Below are 12,654 nucleotides of genomic sequence, written 5' to 3'. Positions count from 1 at the left end.
TAAGTGTTTTTAAAAAAAAAGAGGTACACGTTTTGCAGCAAAATAAATAGGAGAATGCGGAAAAAAGATGTGCGTAAAATTGCACAGCCTCCGTGCGTTCAGTTATAGGTCTGGATGTAACCCCTTCATAGGCTACTATTTACTGGAAGACATTGCCCCGCTACTGTATATTCACACACACACACACACACACACACACACACACACACACACACACACACACACACACACACACACACACACACACACACACACACACACACACACGCCTCTAATATAAGAAGCTGCGCGAGAAAGCGACGCAGTCGTTGCGTCATAGAGGACACGTAACGGGACTGCCTGACCGGAGGCACAGAGCAGAGACAGCAGGACCAGGACCACTGGATACTTCATGCACACAGAAGGTAAGCCATTATCATTGTTATTTGGAAACCTTAAGCCAAACTATCGAAAGATTTGCTGTCGTTATTTAATATGTCAGAATTGCAGAAGACAGCAAGATTTCCCTGAAAAAATGTAATTTAGTGAATTAGTGGATATAAAAGCGATATCATATACTAGAACGTCTTTGTACTGTTGCAGAGAAAGTCTTAAGTCAGAGAGACCCATATTAATACAAAGCCTCCAACGTTTATTTAATAGTGGGGTACAGAGAAGGGTGTGGTTCTGTATAGAGGCCCACTCTGATACTCCCCAGACCTTGATTCTGACATTAAGTTAAACTGTGCATGCTATTTTGGGAGAGGTTCACTTCTGTCTTAAACAAACAGCAGCATTTAAATCCCTTTTTTTCTCAGTAGAAAAGCTAAACGGGTATTTGTCCTTTCTTTAGTTTGACCTTAGCTGTAGAAATGTAATTGTAATTTAGCACTGTGATTCTAAATATAGTCAAGTCAAGAAAAGTTAGCAGAAGTAGTTTTTCTATAGCAGCTGCCTCCATATGCTATACTGAATGGCTGCATTATTTGTTGGAGTATGGCAGCACGGAAAATGTGACTAAATAATTTCCCTGCCAATTGGCTTAATGCAAATTCCATCCGCCAATGTGTCATTTAGGTGAATGTGAGGTCTTATAGAAACATGATAGAAACTCGTCTCCCTGTTCTGTTCCTTGTGCTGTTTGGCTGTGCTCTTGCTCAGAATGACTGCATGTGGGGATCACTTGTAACCAGGCAGAACACTGAACAGACCACCTCATTAGATGTACTCAGGAAAAGGAGGAATCTTCATCATGCATAACATGTCTTTGCAACATAATTCCCTGCACATTGGAGGGTAATGACCAAGGACAGTTTTTTTTGCAATGCTGCTATCCAGCCCTACATCAGCATTTCTCTCTCTCTCTCTCTCTCTCTCTCTCTCTCTCTCTCTCTCTCTCTCTCTCTCTCTCTCTCTCTAGCCTGAAACAATTGATTACAGCACAGCGTTGACACAGAAGACCAAATATAGAGATGGTAAGTGGACCGGACCTTTCTCATCTTGCATTATGTATGTATAATGTGGATTGTATCATACTGCTGAGCAGATCTTGTGTCAGTGGAACGTGCATGGTTTTGTCTACCATTGAAGAGGTGTGGGCAGAGTGAGGTCATTTTTCTGCCATCATGCAAGTCCTCCCCATCAGAAAGGCAGCAGTGTAGGGTCGGGTGTCAGAGCTACCTGTGGCGCCTGCACATCTGAGTGGCCAGTATCTTTTCAAAGGCTTTGTCGTCCACCTTTATTGACCGAGCTGTAAGTCAGTGTCCTGTCATTCTGACCTTACTTGAGGAGAAACACACATTTCCTCTTAATTGTACTCTGCAAAGTTGGGGCCTTGGCAACCCAGCACCCAGTGAGGAAGGAAGGGGAAGAAATTTAGCACTTAACATTTAATCCACATTAGGACTATTCCCACATAAGATCCATCATAAGAAATGCAATTAGTTTAGTTAAAGGCCTGTTGCTAGGGGCTGATATTTGTGGCCCTGTTGCTATGTGGGTGAAGCTCTCCAGCTGTCGTGAAGAGTGATGGTCGCCGTAGTGAAGCAGAGGATCAGAGCATGTGCAGTGGCCCCTCACCAGTGTGGATAGCATATTTTGGCTGACTGCCTCAATGCAGCAGTAATCTCTACGGCAGCAGCTGCAGTTTGAGCTTTCAAAATGCAGGCCCAGCTTTCTTATTTCCCACAGTGAATGAACATCACAACTTCACATGGCCAAAATGATAGAGCAATGATCATTTTCAAGTGTGCGCTGTAGCTTTCATTTTAAAAACAATGTCCTGTCACTTTAGCAGATGAGCAATGGGAACAGATATTAGACCGTGTACACTCCTCTTCGATATGCGCAAGACACAGCCTTATACAGTGCAAGATTCTACACAGAGCTCACCTTACAAACGCAAGATTAGCTAGAATATACCCCGATAGAACTGATAAGTGCAACAGGTGTAATCAATCGCCTGCCGACTACATGCACATGTTTCTGCTCTGTCCCAACTTATCAGCTTTCTGGTCTGCAGTATTTGGTACAATTAGCACAGTCCTAGACAAACCTGTACACCTCAACCCCCTCTCCGCCCTCTTCGGAATCTCTCCCTCACTAATCACGTCCAAAACCGCAAAGCAGGTGATTGCATTTACCACACTTCTCGCTAGGAGGCTCATCCTTCTTAAATGGACTCACTCCTCCCCTCCCACACATAACAAATGGATTGTTGAGGTACTGCAATGTGTAAGGCTTGAAAAGATCAGGTATTCTTTAAGAGGCTCCCTTAAGACATTCCGCAAACTCTGGCATCCCCTTTTAGCCCATGTCAACACATTAGATATCAATGAAGAAACTGATAGAAACTGACCAGTCTTAACTGAGCCCTGAGCCAATCCCCTCCCTCCCCTCTTGTATAATTATTTTTTATGTTTTTTTTTTAAATTTATTTTATTTATTTATTTTTGGGGATTTGTCTATTCTGTCTCTTTTGTCCTGGTTTGTGTGTGTGTGTGTGTGTGTGTGTGAGTGCTGGGTTCTCATTTTCTTTTTTGTGGGTGGGCTATATAGGGATCTGAAGACAGGTGTGTGGAAGGTCTAGTAAATGGGTGTGAAGCTCCCTTTTATTATCACTTATCTGTACAACACTTTGTTTATGCAAATGTCGCTAACTTGGAAAAAACAATAAAAAAAAACAATGTCCCAGATCTTTATATTTTCCTTGCATGCCCAGTGGAGTTTGTATGCATACTCTGACATTTTGAGCTGCTGTATGACAGACGCCTTCAAAGAAAGCTACTTTGCGTGCAACCTGACTCCCTGTTGCTGCTACAAGGCCACTGTCCCACCCCCACACGCATGCACCAGCCACACACAACACACACACACACACACACACACACACACACACACACACACACACACACACACACACACACACACACATGCTGACAAATGACATAATCACAATGATAATATGCTGATGTTTAGCGGAAATAATCTTCACAATCTTAGTTTAGTGGGTTAGCATGCTAACATTTGCTAATTAGCACTAAACAGAAAGTACGACTGAGGCTGATGGGAATGGCATTTATTTTGCAGGTTTTTGGTCATAAACCAAAGTATTGGACACATTAAGGTTTTGACCTGATGATAGCACTAGATGAAAAGTTAATGTATCGTAGCCAAATGGCTAGTGAATGTTCAAATTTTACCAGCCACTCAGTAGACTGCCATTGCTATTTTGGCTGGTGAGTGGAGCCAATCTACCAGCCACTTGCATATTTTACCAGCATTTGGCTGGTAGGCCTACATGGTGCTAATTTTAACTCAATAGCCACAACCCAGCTGGCCGCTGTCAACTCCAATATGACACACCCACAGTTAAGACTCATTCCCAAACATCATTACATATCCTGTATTCCTGTTACAGATACACAGTAGTATTTACACTTTGTTTTTGAATCATCACAAATAAAAATATCTCACTTCTGAAGTCAAGTTGAACTTTTTTTCCCCAGGTGTTCAGAGGCACAATAACAGATGCTCCGGACTTTGATCCCACCACTGACGCTGAGGCCCTTTACAATGCTATGAAAGGCATCGGTGAGTGCCTCACTCCTCTGTGCTTTTTGGTTGCGGAGGGGAAAAGGTCATCTTTCATTTTCTCCACTTGTAGGAATGATCTCCCAAAGAATTTCACACAGCAATGATGCAGTCAAAAAGAAAATGTTTCCTTGTGTTCCTCAGGTAGTGATAAAGAGACCATATTGGAACTGGTCACCTCAAGAAGCAATGCTCAGAGGCAGGAAGTCGTTGCAGCATACAAATGCAGCTTTGGACAGGTCATCTCATCTCAGATTTTTGTTTGCCAAAATAGAAGAAAAAAAAATTCTGAGATAAAAAAAAAAAAGTACATACTGTACATATACATTTAGACAGTAGTTAAAACTCCATTATGTTTTTGTTGTTTCGACAGGATCTGATTGAGGATCTGAAGTATGAGCTGACGGGCAAATTTGAGCGTCTCATTGTCAGTCTGATGAAAACCTCCGCCTACCATGATGCCAAAGAAATCCATGATGCACTCAAAGTAAGACATTTACCTCATAGTTAGATTCTTTATAATACTTCAGTCACATCTAATAAAGCAGAAGCTACTTCATATTTTAACTTAACTTAATGCTCTTTTTTAAGGGAGTAGGAACAAACGAGAGGTGCCTCATTGAAATCCTGGCATCTAGAAACAACAGACAGATTCTTGAGATGGTTGCAGCATACAAGGACGGTAAGGCCTGTTAAAATGATGTCATTTTAAAATCAACATATCATTTGCTTAGCATCTCTCAACATTTGACACTGATGTCTGTGTCTCCAGCCTATGGCAGAGACATGGAGGAGGATGTAATCGCAGACACATCAGGTCACTTTAAGAAGATGCTGATTGTTTTACTTCAGGTCAGTTCATTGAGGAGATGATGTAATTACCAGGGGAGTATGCAGTCAACCATACACTTACTGTCTAAGCCAAAGTAGCTGTAATCGCTGACAGATTGTTTTGGTGTGATGGTTCCAGGGGACCAGAGATGAGTCAGGAGTGGTGGACGCAGACCTGGTGGAGCAGGATGCGCAAGTGAGAATTTAAACACTTTATGATTACTAGAGAAATGCAGCATGCTTGGGCTTATTTACTTTATTCAAAAAGTAATTGAATTTTTTTACCTTTGCGTGTTTAATTGTCTTAAAAATCTTGTTGACAGTTGAATGGCCTCATTATAACACATTGTCACTTTGTACCAAAAGATTGTGCCTATTATTTAACACATTGTTGAAACATATATATCAACAAGACTACGAGTCTACAGCCTACTGGATGCCAATTGTAGCATTTGACTAAGACCCTGCAGCCATGCTACTGTAACGTATCTGTAAGGCTGTTCTTTGACATTGGTGCTGGGTGCTTTGAGCTGAATGCTAACAGCAGAATGCTAACATGCTGACAATGACAATGCTAGCAGTTGTTATGTTGACCCATCTTAGTTTAGCATGTTAATATGCTAACATTTTAATTAGCATGAAACCCAAAAGTACAGTTGGGGAATTGCATTGATTTTGCAAAGAGACAGTTTGACCTGATGATGAGGCTAAATGAAAAGTCAGGGGATTGTGAAAGTCAGTAGATTTCATCTTCTTGGGACCATGACTGTCTGCATCCATCCAACAGTGGGTGAGATATTTTAGTTTAGACCCAGGTTGTGGGCCGGTCAACCAACCAACTGACCAACATTCCAATGCCTAAAGCCTATGTTGTAGCATAGCCAAATTAACCAAATTAGTACCCATTTATGATGTTAATTTTCAATGTACGATTAGGTAACTATTTTGTTTTTTTCTTTTACATTATCATCATTTGCTTTCTTACCTCTGCGTAGGATCTGTATGCAGCCGGAGAAGAGCAGTGGGGGACTGACGAGGCCAAATTCATCATGATCCTGGGAAGCCGCAGTGTGACCCACCTCCACATGGGTAAGCACAGCTCTCAGGATAACTAACACCACAGTGAGGCATCCACACATTCCCACAGTGACCACAAATCTCTCAGGAGTTAATGGCACTTTAAACGTTGTTCTCCTCTACCACTGTCTAATGCCAAGACAACTGTCTGAGGCCTGCTGTTCAGAACTGGAATTAAAACATGTGCATCACAGAGATGAGGTCATGAAAGATTAAGAAGAAATATGGCACAAGTGGAAGCCAATTGTAGCATCTGTTCATAGCAAAGAGGCTGTCTAGGCACAGTGGTGCTTTAAGCTAACATCAGCATGCTAATATGCTCACAATGATCATGCTAATATGCCGATGTTTAGAAGATAATATTAACCAGCCTCACCATCTTAGTGGAACCTTGGTATCATTATTCTCAGAACATTAAGATAACTCAATCAGCATGAGATAAATAACATTATAAAATGTTGTCTTCTGTTTGTTTAGTTTTCGATGCATACGAGAAGATTGCAGAGATGTCCATAGAGGACAGCATAAAAAATGAGTTGTCTGGGGACTTTGAGAGGCTGATGCTGGCTGTTGGTAAGAAACACTGAAAGTTACACTTTTTGACATGCGGGTGTCAAGTTGTCAATTTAAAACATTGCTCTCTGTTGTTTTTTCTCACAGTCCAGTGCATAAGAAATGTCCCCATGTTCTTTGCCAAGCGCCTTTACAAGTCAATGAAGGTAAACAAAAAGTAAAGTAGCCATTCAGTCTAGTTCCAAACTATTTGTAGACAAATATGCCTTGGTAACACAGTCACACACATTTTTCTTCTCAGTGGCAGATATTTTGATGTGATATTAACATTGATCAGGACTACTTACAGTTGCCTTAGTGTCCTGACCCTGAACACTTGTCCTCTCCTTCATTTCCAGGGTCTCGGTACAGCTGACAACACCCTGATCAGGATCATGATTTCTCGCTCTGAAATAGACATGTTGGACATTCGAGAGTGTTTCCGTTTAGCATATGAGAAATCACTTTATAACATGATTAAGGTTGGTTAAACATTAAAAAAAAATTTTTTTAAATTGAATGAAAGAGCATCAGAAGATCGTACACCTATATCCTGATTCTGTGTATGTTTAAACCTCTCAGGATGACACATCGGGGGATTACAAGAGGACTCTCCTTAATCTGTGTGGAGGAGATGATGAGTAAGTTACAGTATGGCTGCAAGCAACAGCAGCAACAACCAGATGGGGGTGATAGAGCATCACTTTTCATTAATTATTGTTTTCTGAGGGGAGTATAACTACGTTTATTGACATATGGTAGAAGATTGGAACAGTGAAGAGACAGATTGTCTGAAACTAAAGCAGCAGTGTATTTAATAATAGATCCCTGTCCCCAGAAATGCACCCACTCTGTACCACTTGAAGTTTTGGCTTTGCTGACTGTGTTGTCTTGTGTCAAACTGATCATTGCAGTTTAGCTGGAGAGTTCTTTCCTGAAGCTGCTCAGATAGCCTACAAGATGTGGGAAACAAGTGCCATGACCAAAGTCCAGGTTTGGGCCCCATCTGCTCCCACTTTAGATGTGTCATTGCATGTTCAGCTTGGTAGTGGCATGCATCCTAATTACCTGCTGGCCCAGCAATGACCTACTTCTTGCAGTGCAGTGTTGAGAGTTGTGCAGTTCTGCACGGACTTTCTGCCATGTCGACACAGCGAAGGCTTTGTGTAACTGTGGATAAGATCAGAATGCTGTTTGCTCAAATACAAATCAATTTTGTTATAATGTGCTCTCCAAACTACAGTTTGCATCGCTTTGTCCTTGGAGTGAATGTCAAGTAGATCTCAGCATTTTGCAACAAAAGCTCGTCTCACTAACTCTATAAAACGTGGATGTTTTTCAGCCTACCCACCTTTTCATTGTTGGTGGTGTCATGGCTTCTAACCTCGAGAGGGCTCACTCCCCCTCAACAATCTCTGTTCTCTTTTGCATATGTTGGAGAGTTTTGCAAGTGCTTTAAACTTACACAGCTGGGGTATTTATCACATTTAATTGAATATGAATGTATCAAGTGAAGCTGTCTCACTTTGCCACTCCACATTATGTGTGTATGTAATGATTGAATCTCACACTTCTAATCGTGTCATCCCACTACCTTAGCTGAGGCCAACAGTCCGCCCTGCACCCAGTTTTGACCCTGCTGCTGATGCACAAGCTCTGAGGAAAGCTATGAAGGGATTCGGTATGCAACCCTGAAAGGCACATTTACACTGCTACAACTTTTACAAAACAAGTTTTACAATTGTTACTGCTTATTACTTCCTACAGGAACAGACGAAGATGCGATCATTGACATTGTTGCACAGAGAAGTAATGCTCAGAGGCAAGAGATCAGACAGGCCTTCAAATCCCTACTGGGAAGGGTGAGAGAAATGAACTGTTGAAAATCAAAATTTCAACAAAAATAATTGACGTAATCAAGCTGGAACATATGTCCTACCTCTTCATATTACATGGACCATTGGATGTTTTAAACTCAACATCTCAAACTCAACCCAATCTCACTGGTTATTTGCTTTAAGCTGTTTCCTGCACATGTAACTTAGTGTGTTTTGATGTTTTGTCCTCAGGATCTGATGAAGGACCTGAAGTCTGAGCTATCAAAGAACTTAGAGAGGCTGATCATTGGGCTCATGTTGACACCTGCAGAGTTTGATGCCAAAATGATGAGGAAGGCAATGGAGGTACAGTTGATCCAAGTAACCTAATGATTTGTTTTTGTTTTGTTGATTTACAGTACAGTAAAAAGAGAAGCTTGTGGGTGGAATTTACACCTTCATAAATACACTGTTAATTATTTTCCAAGTCTATGATGGTTGATGTCAGGCCCAGAGAGGTATAGTTGATGCTTGGATGGCATGACATTTACACAGAATGTATTTGGAAGTCAAATAACTTTGCATTTTAGGCATTTATAACTTATCAAACACTGACTGAATTGCCTCGTGTAGAAACTGGCTCATCCTTTACTCTGAACATAAAGGAAAATATGAATCAATACGAGGACTAAATATATATCAACAGTTTCAGGAAGATCTGTCATTAAAGTACAAATGGAGATTATAAAATGGAACAAAAATAGCTAAACATGGATTTTGTCAGTAGATACGAAGAGACACAGTTCACACGCACTCTCTTCCTTAGCAGTGTGGTGTGGTTCTTGTTTATGTGGTTAGGGTTAGGATAAGTTTTTTTTATTTTTTTATTTTTTTTTGCATTTGTGAAACTCCCCTGCCTTTTTTGTTCTTAATACTCTTAATATTTTGAACAGGGGGCTGGGACAGATGAACATTCTCTGATTGAGATCCTGGTCACCAGGAGCAATGAGGAAATACTTGCCATGAATGCTGCTTATCAGAATGGTGAGTTTGATACCAAAAAAAAGACATTCACATCACTTTCTTGTACTGGAAACTTTTTACATGCAAACCTCTTACATCACAGCCTATAAGAAGTCTTTGGAGGAAGCCATTCATTCAGACACATCAGGCTTCTTCTGCCGCATCCTTGTTTCTCTCGTGCAGGTAATGTTCATCATCATGAGAACTCAGACTGTGTTTTGTTTCCACGCCCACTCACTGGTTGCAGCCTGTCTGCTGACTGTAGCAAGCGAACAATTTAAGTTTTAAGTTTTCTTTCACACGGTCTTCTGTTACATATTAAAGGAAAACCAAATGTTCTCAGTGAATCACTGATATTTAATACAGTAGATCAAAGTTGAGCATTTAACCGTCTTTACTCTGTTCAGGGTGCAAGGGAGGAGGGCCCTGCAGATGAGGAAAGAGCTAGTGCAGATGCTCAGGTGATTTAGTGTGTGAATCTATAACATTTTACTGTGCTAAAATATGAAATTAAAGAATGGGTTTAAATTTTTTTTCTTCCTGAACTCACTAGGAACTTGCCGATGCATGCAATGCCGAATCTGATGAAATGGAGCTGAAGTTCATGAGTATTCTGTGCACCAGAAGCTTCCCCCATCTTAGGAAAGGTAAAGGTCAAGACAGATAGATCACAGTGGTCAATTACAAATCTAAATGTGTGTGTTTCTCCAAACAAAAAATATAATCGATCCAGCTCATGATAACTGATCATACTCCTTGCTATTCACAGTATTCCAGGAGTTTGTGAGATGCTCCAACAAGGACATTGAACAGGTTATCAGGAAGGAGATGTCAGGAGATGTCAAAAATGCCTTTTGTGCCATAGGTAATCTTTTACTTTATTTTACTTTTGTGTCACTACTGACAACAATTCTGTGACTCCTCCTCACCCCTTTTTTGCTCTCTCTTTAATTTACAGTTCGTAGTGTAAAGAACCAGCCCTCTTACTTTGCAGACCGTCTGTACAAAGCCATGAAGGTATTTATTCACATATAAGGGCCTTGGATGCCAGATAGTGATAAGGTCATATGTTTTAATGAATTTAATATATTTAGGTTTTGGGTCTTTCTCTTCATACTTTCTTGGTAATAATGCTGCTGAGTGCTCCCAGACAGTAGCACTTACTGTTACTAAACCCGAATAAACAGTACATAGAACATAGATACATAAGTATTTATTGATCTCCGCTGCAGGGCCTTGGTACGGACGACAGAGCGCTGATCCGCATCATGGTTTCCCGTAGCGAGGTCGACCTTTTCAACATTCGCAAAGAATTCAAGGATACACATGATGTCTCCCTCCATGAATTCATCCAGGTAGAAACTATGATTGTAAGTTGGAGTATTTGTCAACTAACACTCCTGTTTGGTGTGTTGTGTTCTCATCCCATCTTTGTGTGAGTGTTTGTGTTGCACATCCTTCTTCTGCTGCTGTGGTGGTGGTGGGAGGGGGAGGGGGGAGGGGGAGGGGGTACGGTAATCTATAGCTTCCTGTGGTGGACTATGGGTCTGTGGCTATTCCACAGCTGTTTAGGAATTTCCCTTGTATGCTGAACTTCCTCTATATCCGCTGTGTGATTGGCTGACAGCCACAGAGACAGGAAGTACCCAGATGCAGTTCTATAATAACTTACAGATGAAATCTGCATGACACCAATAAGCAAGTAGGGTGCCCTGGATTGGCTTTGTCAGAAATATTATCAGATTATGCAACAGCAAGGGTTGCTATATATTGTTTATTCTAAAGTGTGTATTTAGTGAACAAAAATTACAATCTTTTGTAAATGATTTTTTGAGATGTGCAGAACAGAGAGGGTTATGTCACTGACATCCCAGTGCAAGCAGGTGCATTTGAAAAAGAAATATTGAATGGAATAGTATTTTATGCTTATTCACTTTCTTGCTGAGGCTGAGATGAGGAGCTCCATACAAATCGATCCAGTAAAGCCATCTACCAGCAGCTCTAAAGCTACCAGCTCCAACTTTAGAACTGCTGGTAGGTGGATTTTATTCATATAGAGCCAGGCTAGCAGTTTATCCTTGTTTCCAGTCTTTGTGCTAAGCTAAGCTAACTGGCTGCTGACTGTAGCTTCACATTTGCCATACAGATGTAAGAGTGGTATCAAACTTTTCATTTAACTCTTTGCAAGAAATCCAATGACCGTAGTTCCCAAAATGAGGAGTTGGTCCTTTAAAAAGATGTAGTCTTAATAATTGTGAGTATGAGTCTAAAGATATAAATCTGTATATATGAGTGTCAACCGATATAGGGGTAAGGGTAATTCCACTTTTAACTTCCTTGTTGATTTGAGTTGATTTCATGACTCACATTCATTCAACATTAGTGAAACATAAACAGTGTTTTGCTTTTTTTGTGAGACCCTGCTTTCCATTTTCAGCTCTGTGATGACCAAATGTCAGCAAACAAAAACAGGATTCCCCATTAATTCAAGCTCCTTTTGTGTGTGTTCTCCATCATTGTTCAGGGTGATACCTCAGGAGACTACCGTAAAACCCTGCTGGTGCTCTGTGGAGGGGAAGATTAAACTTGTCAAGTCTCTGCAGCTCCGTTCACAGACAAACAATCATGAGAAACCACGAGACTCAGCCTGATCACACAGTGAAACTGCAGTGGTTTATGTCAGTAACTGCTGCCACTCCTCAGCCAAACCAAGTGACCTATGACCTCCCAGCCTTCCAAGCCAGTTCTCTGCTCTCATGTCTGATTGTCCTGTCCATCAGGATGATGTCTTTCTTTTCTTTTTTTTTACACAGTCATATGTAACATGAAGATGTTCAAGTCCGTGTAGTAAGGTGCTTCACATGAACATCATATTGGAAATTAGCCAGTTGAATAGTGCCTTCAGATTGCAGGCCGTCCAATGATTACTGTGATTTTAAGGTATCATGTAGAATAAAATGATTAAAAATACAAAGAAATGTGTTTTATCGCTCTTCTTCTTGGAAAACATTTGAATACATTTTATTTTATAAATTAGATACATAAATGTAAATCATGATAACTCAAACTCACTGCCCTTTTTTACAGTATGTGTTCAGGGTGGGGTGCCCTGGTCTGTGTTTGGCAGGGCAGTTCGATGATTAGCTGTGTTGATACTGGCAACAGCAATGGGCTGAGCAGAATGAGAACTAGAATATTTAACATCAGGAAACTCCCACTCTAATTCAATGCCTCTTCTGCTAAACAATCTCATAAAATACCCATATGTTATTGTTGTTCATAA

The 12,654-nt window shown here is 40.8% G+C and overlaps 1 protein-coding gene across 2 annotated transcripts; it reads left to right on the top strand.

Annotated features, from left to right (window-relative positions):
- Positions 1–274: 274 nt before the first annotated feature.
- Positions 275–12,353, top strand: anxa6 (annexin A6). Of its 2 annotated transcripts, none has more exons than XM_039812643.1 (25): positions 275–404; positions 1,400–1,454; positions 3,987–4,071; positions 4,216–4,310; positions 4,445–4,558; positions 4,663–4,753; positions 4,844–4,923; positions 5,042–5,098; positions 5,898–5,991; positions 6,457–6,552; positions 6,640–6,698; positions 6,891–7,013; positions 7,114–7,172; positions 7,446–7,524; positions 8,131–8,212; positions 8,299–8,393; positions 8,601–8,714; positions 9,302–9,392; positions 9,475–9,554; positions 9,779–9,832; positions 9,925–10,018; positions 10,141–10,236; positions 10,330–10,388; positions 10,604–10,726; positions 11,896–12,353. In XM_039812643.1, the coding sequence occupies exons 2-25, from the start codon at positions 1,452–1,454 to the stop codon at positions 11,953–11,955; spliced, it is 1,983 nt and encodes a 660-aa protein (XP_039668577.1). In that variant the 5' UTR covers positions 275–404; positions 1,400–1,451; the 3' UTR covers positions 11,956–12,353. The 2 variants fall into 2 exon arrangements, with proteins under 2 accessions (XP_039668577.1, XP_039668576.1); XM_039812642.1 differs by having other exon boundaries at positions 10,604–10,741.
- The last annotated feature ends 301 nt before the right edge of the window (positions 12,354–12,654 follow it).

This window comes from Perca fluviatilis, chromosome 10 (assembly GCF_010015445.1).
Source record: "Perca fluviatilis chromosome 10, GENO_Pfluv_1.0, whole genome shotgun sequence".
NCBI lineage: Eukaryota > Metazoa > Chordata > Actinopteri > Perciformes > Percidae > Perca > Perca fluviatilis.
The sequence above is the reverse complement of the archived record's forward strand: the minus strand, read 5'-3'. Positions and strand labels throughout refer to the sequence as shown.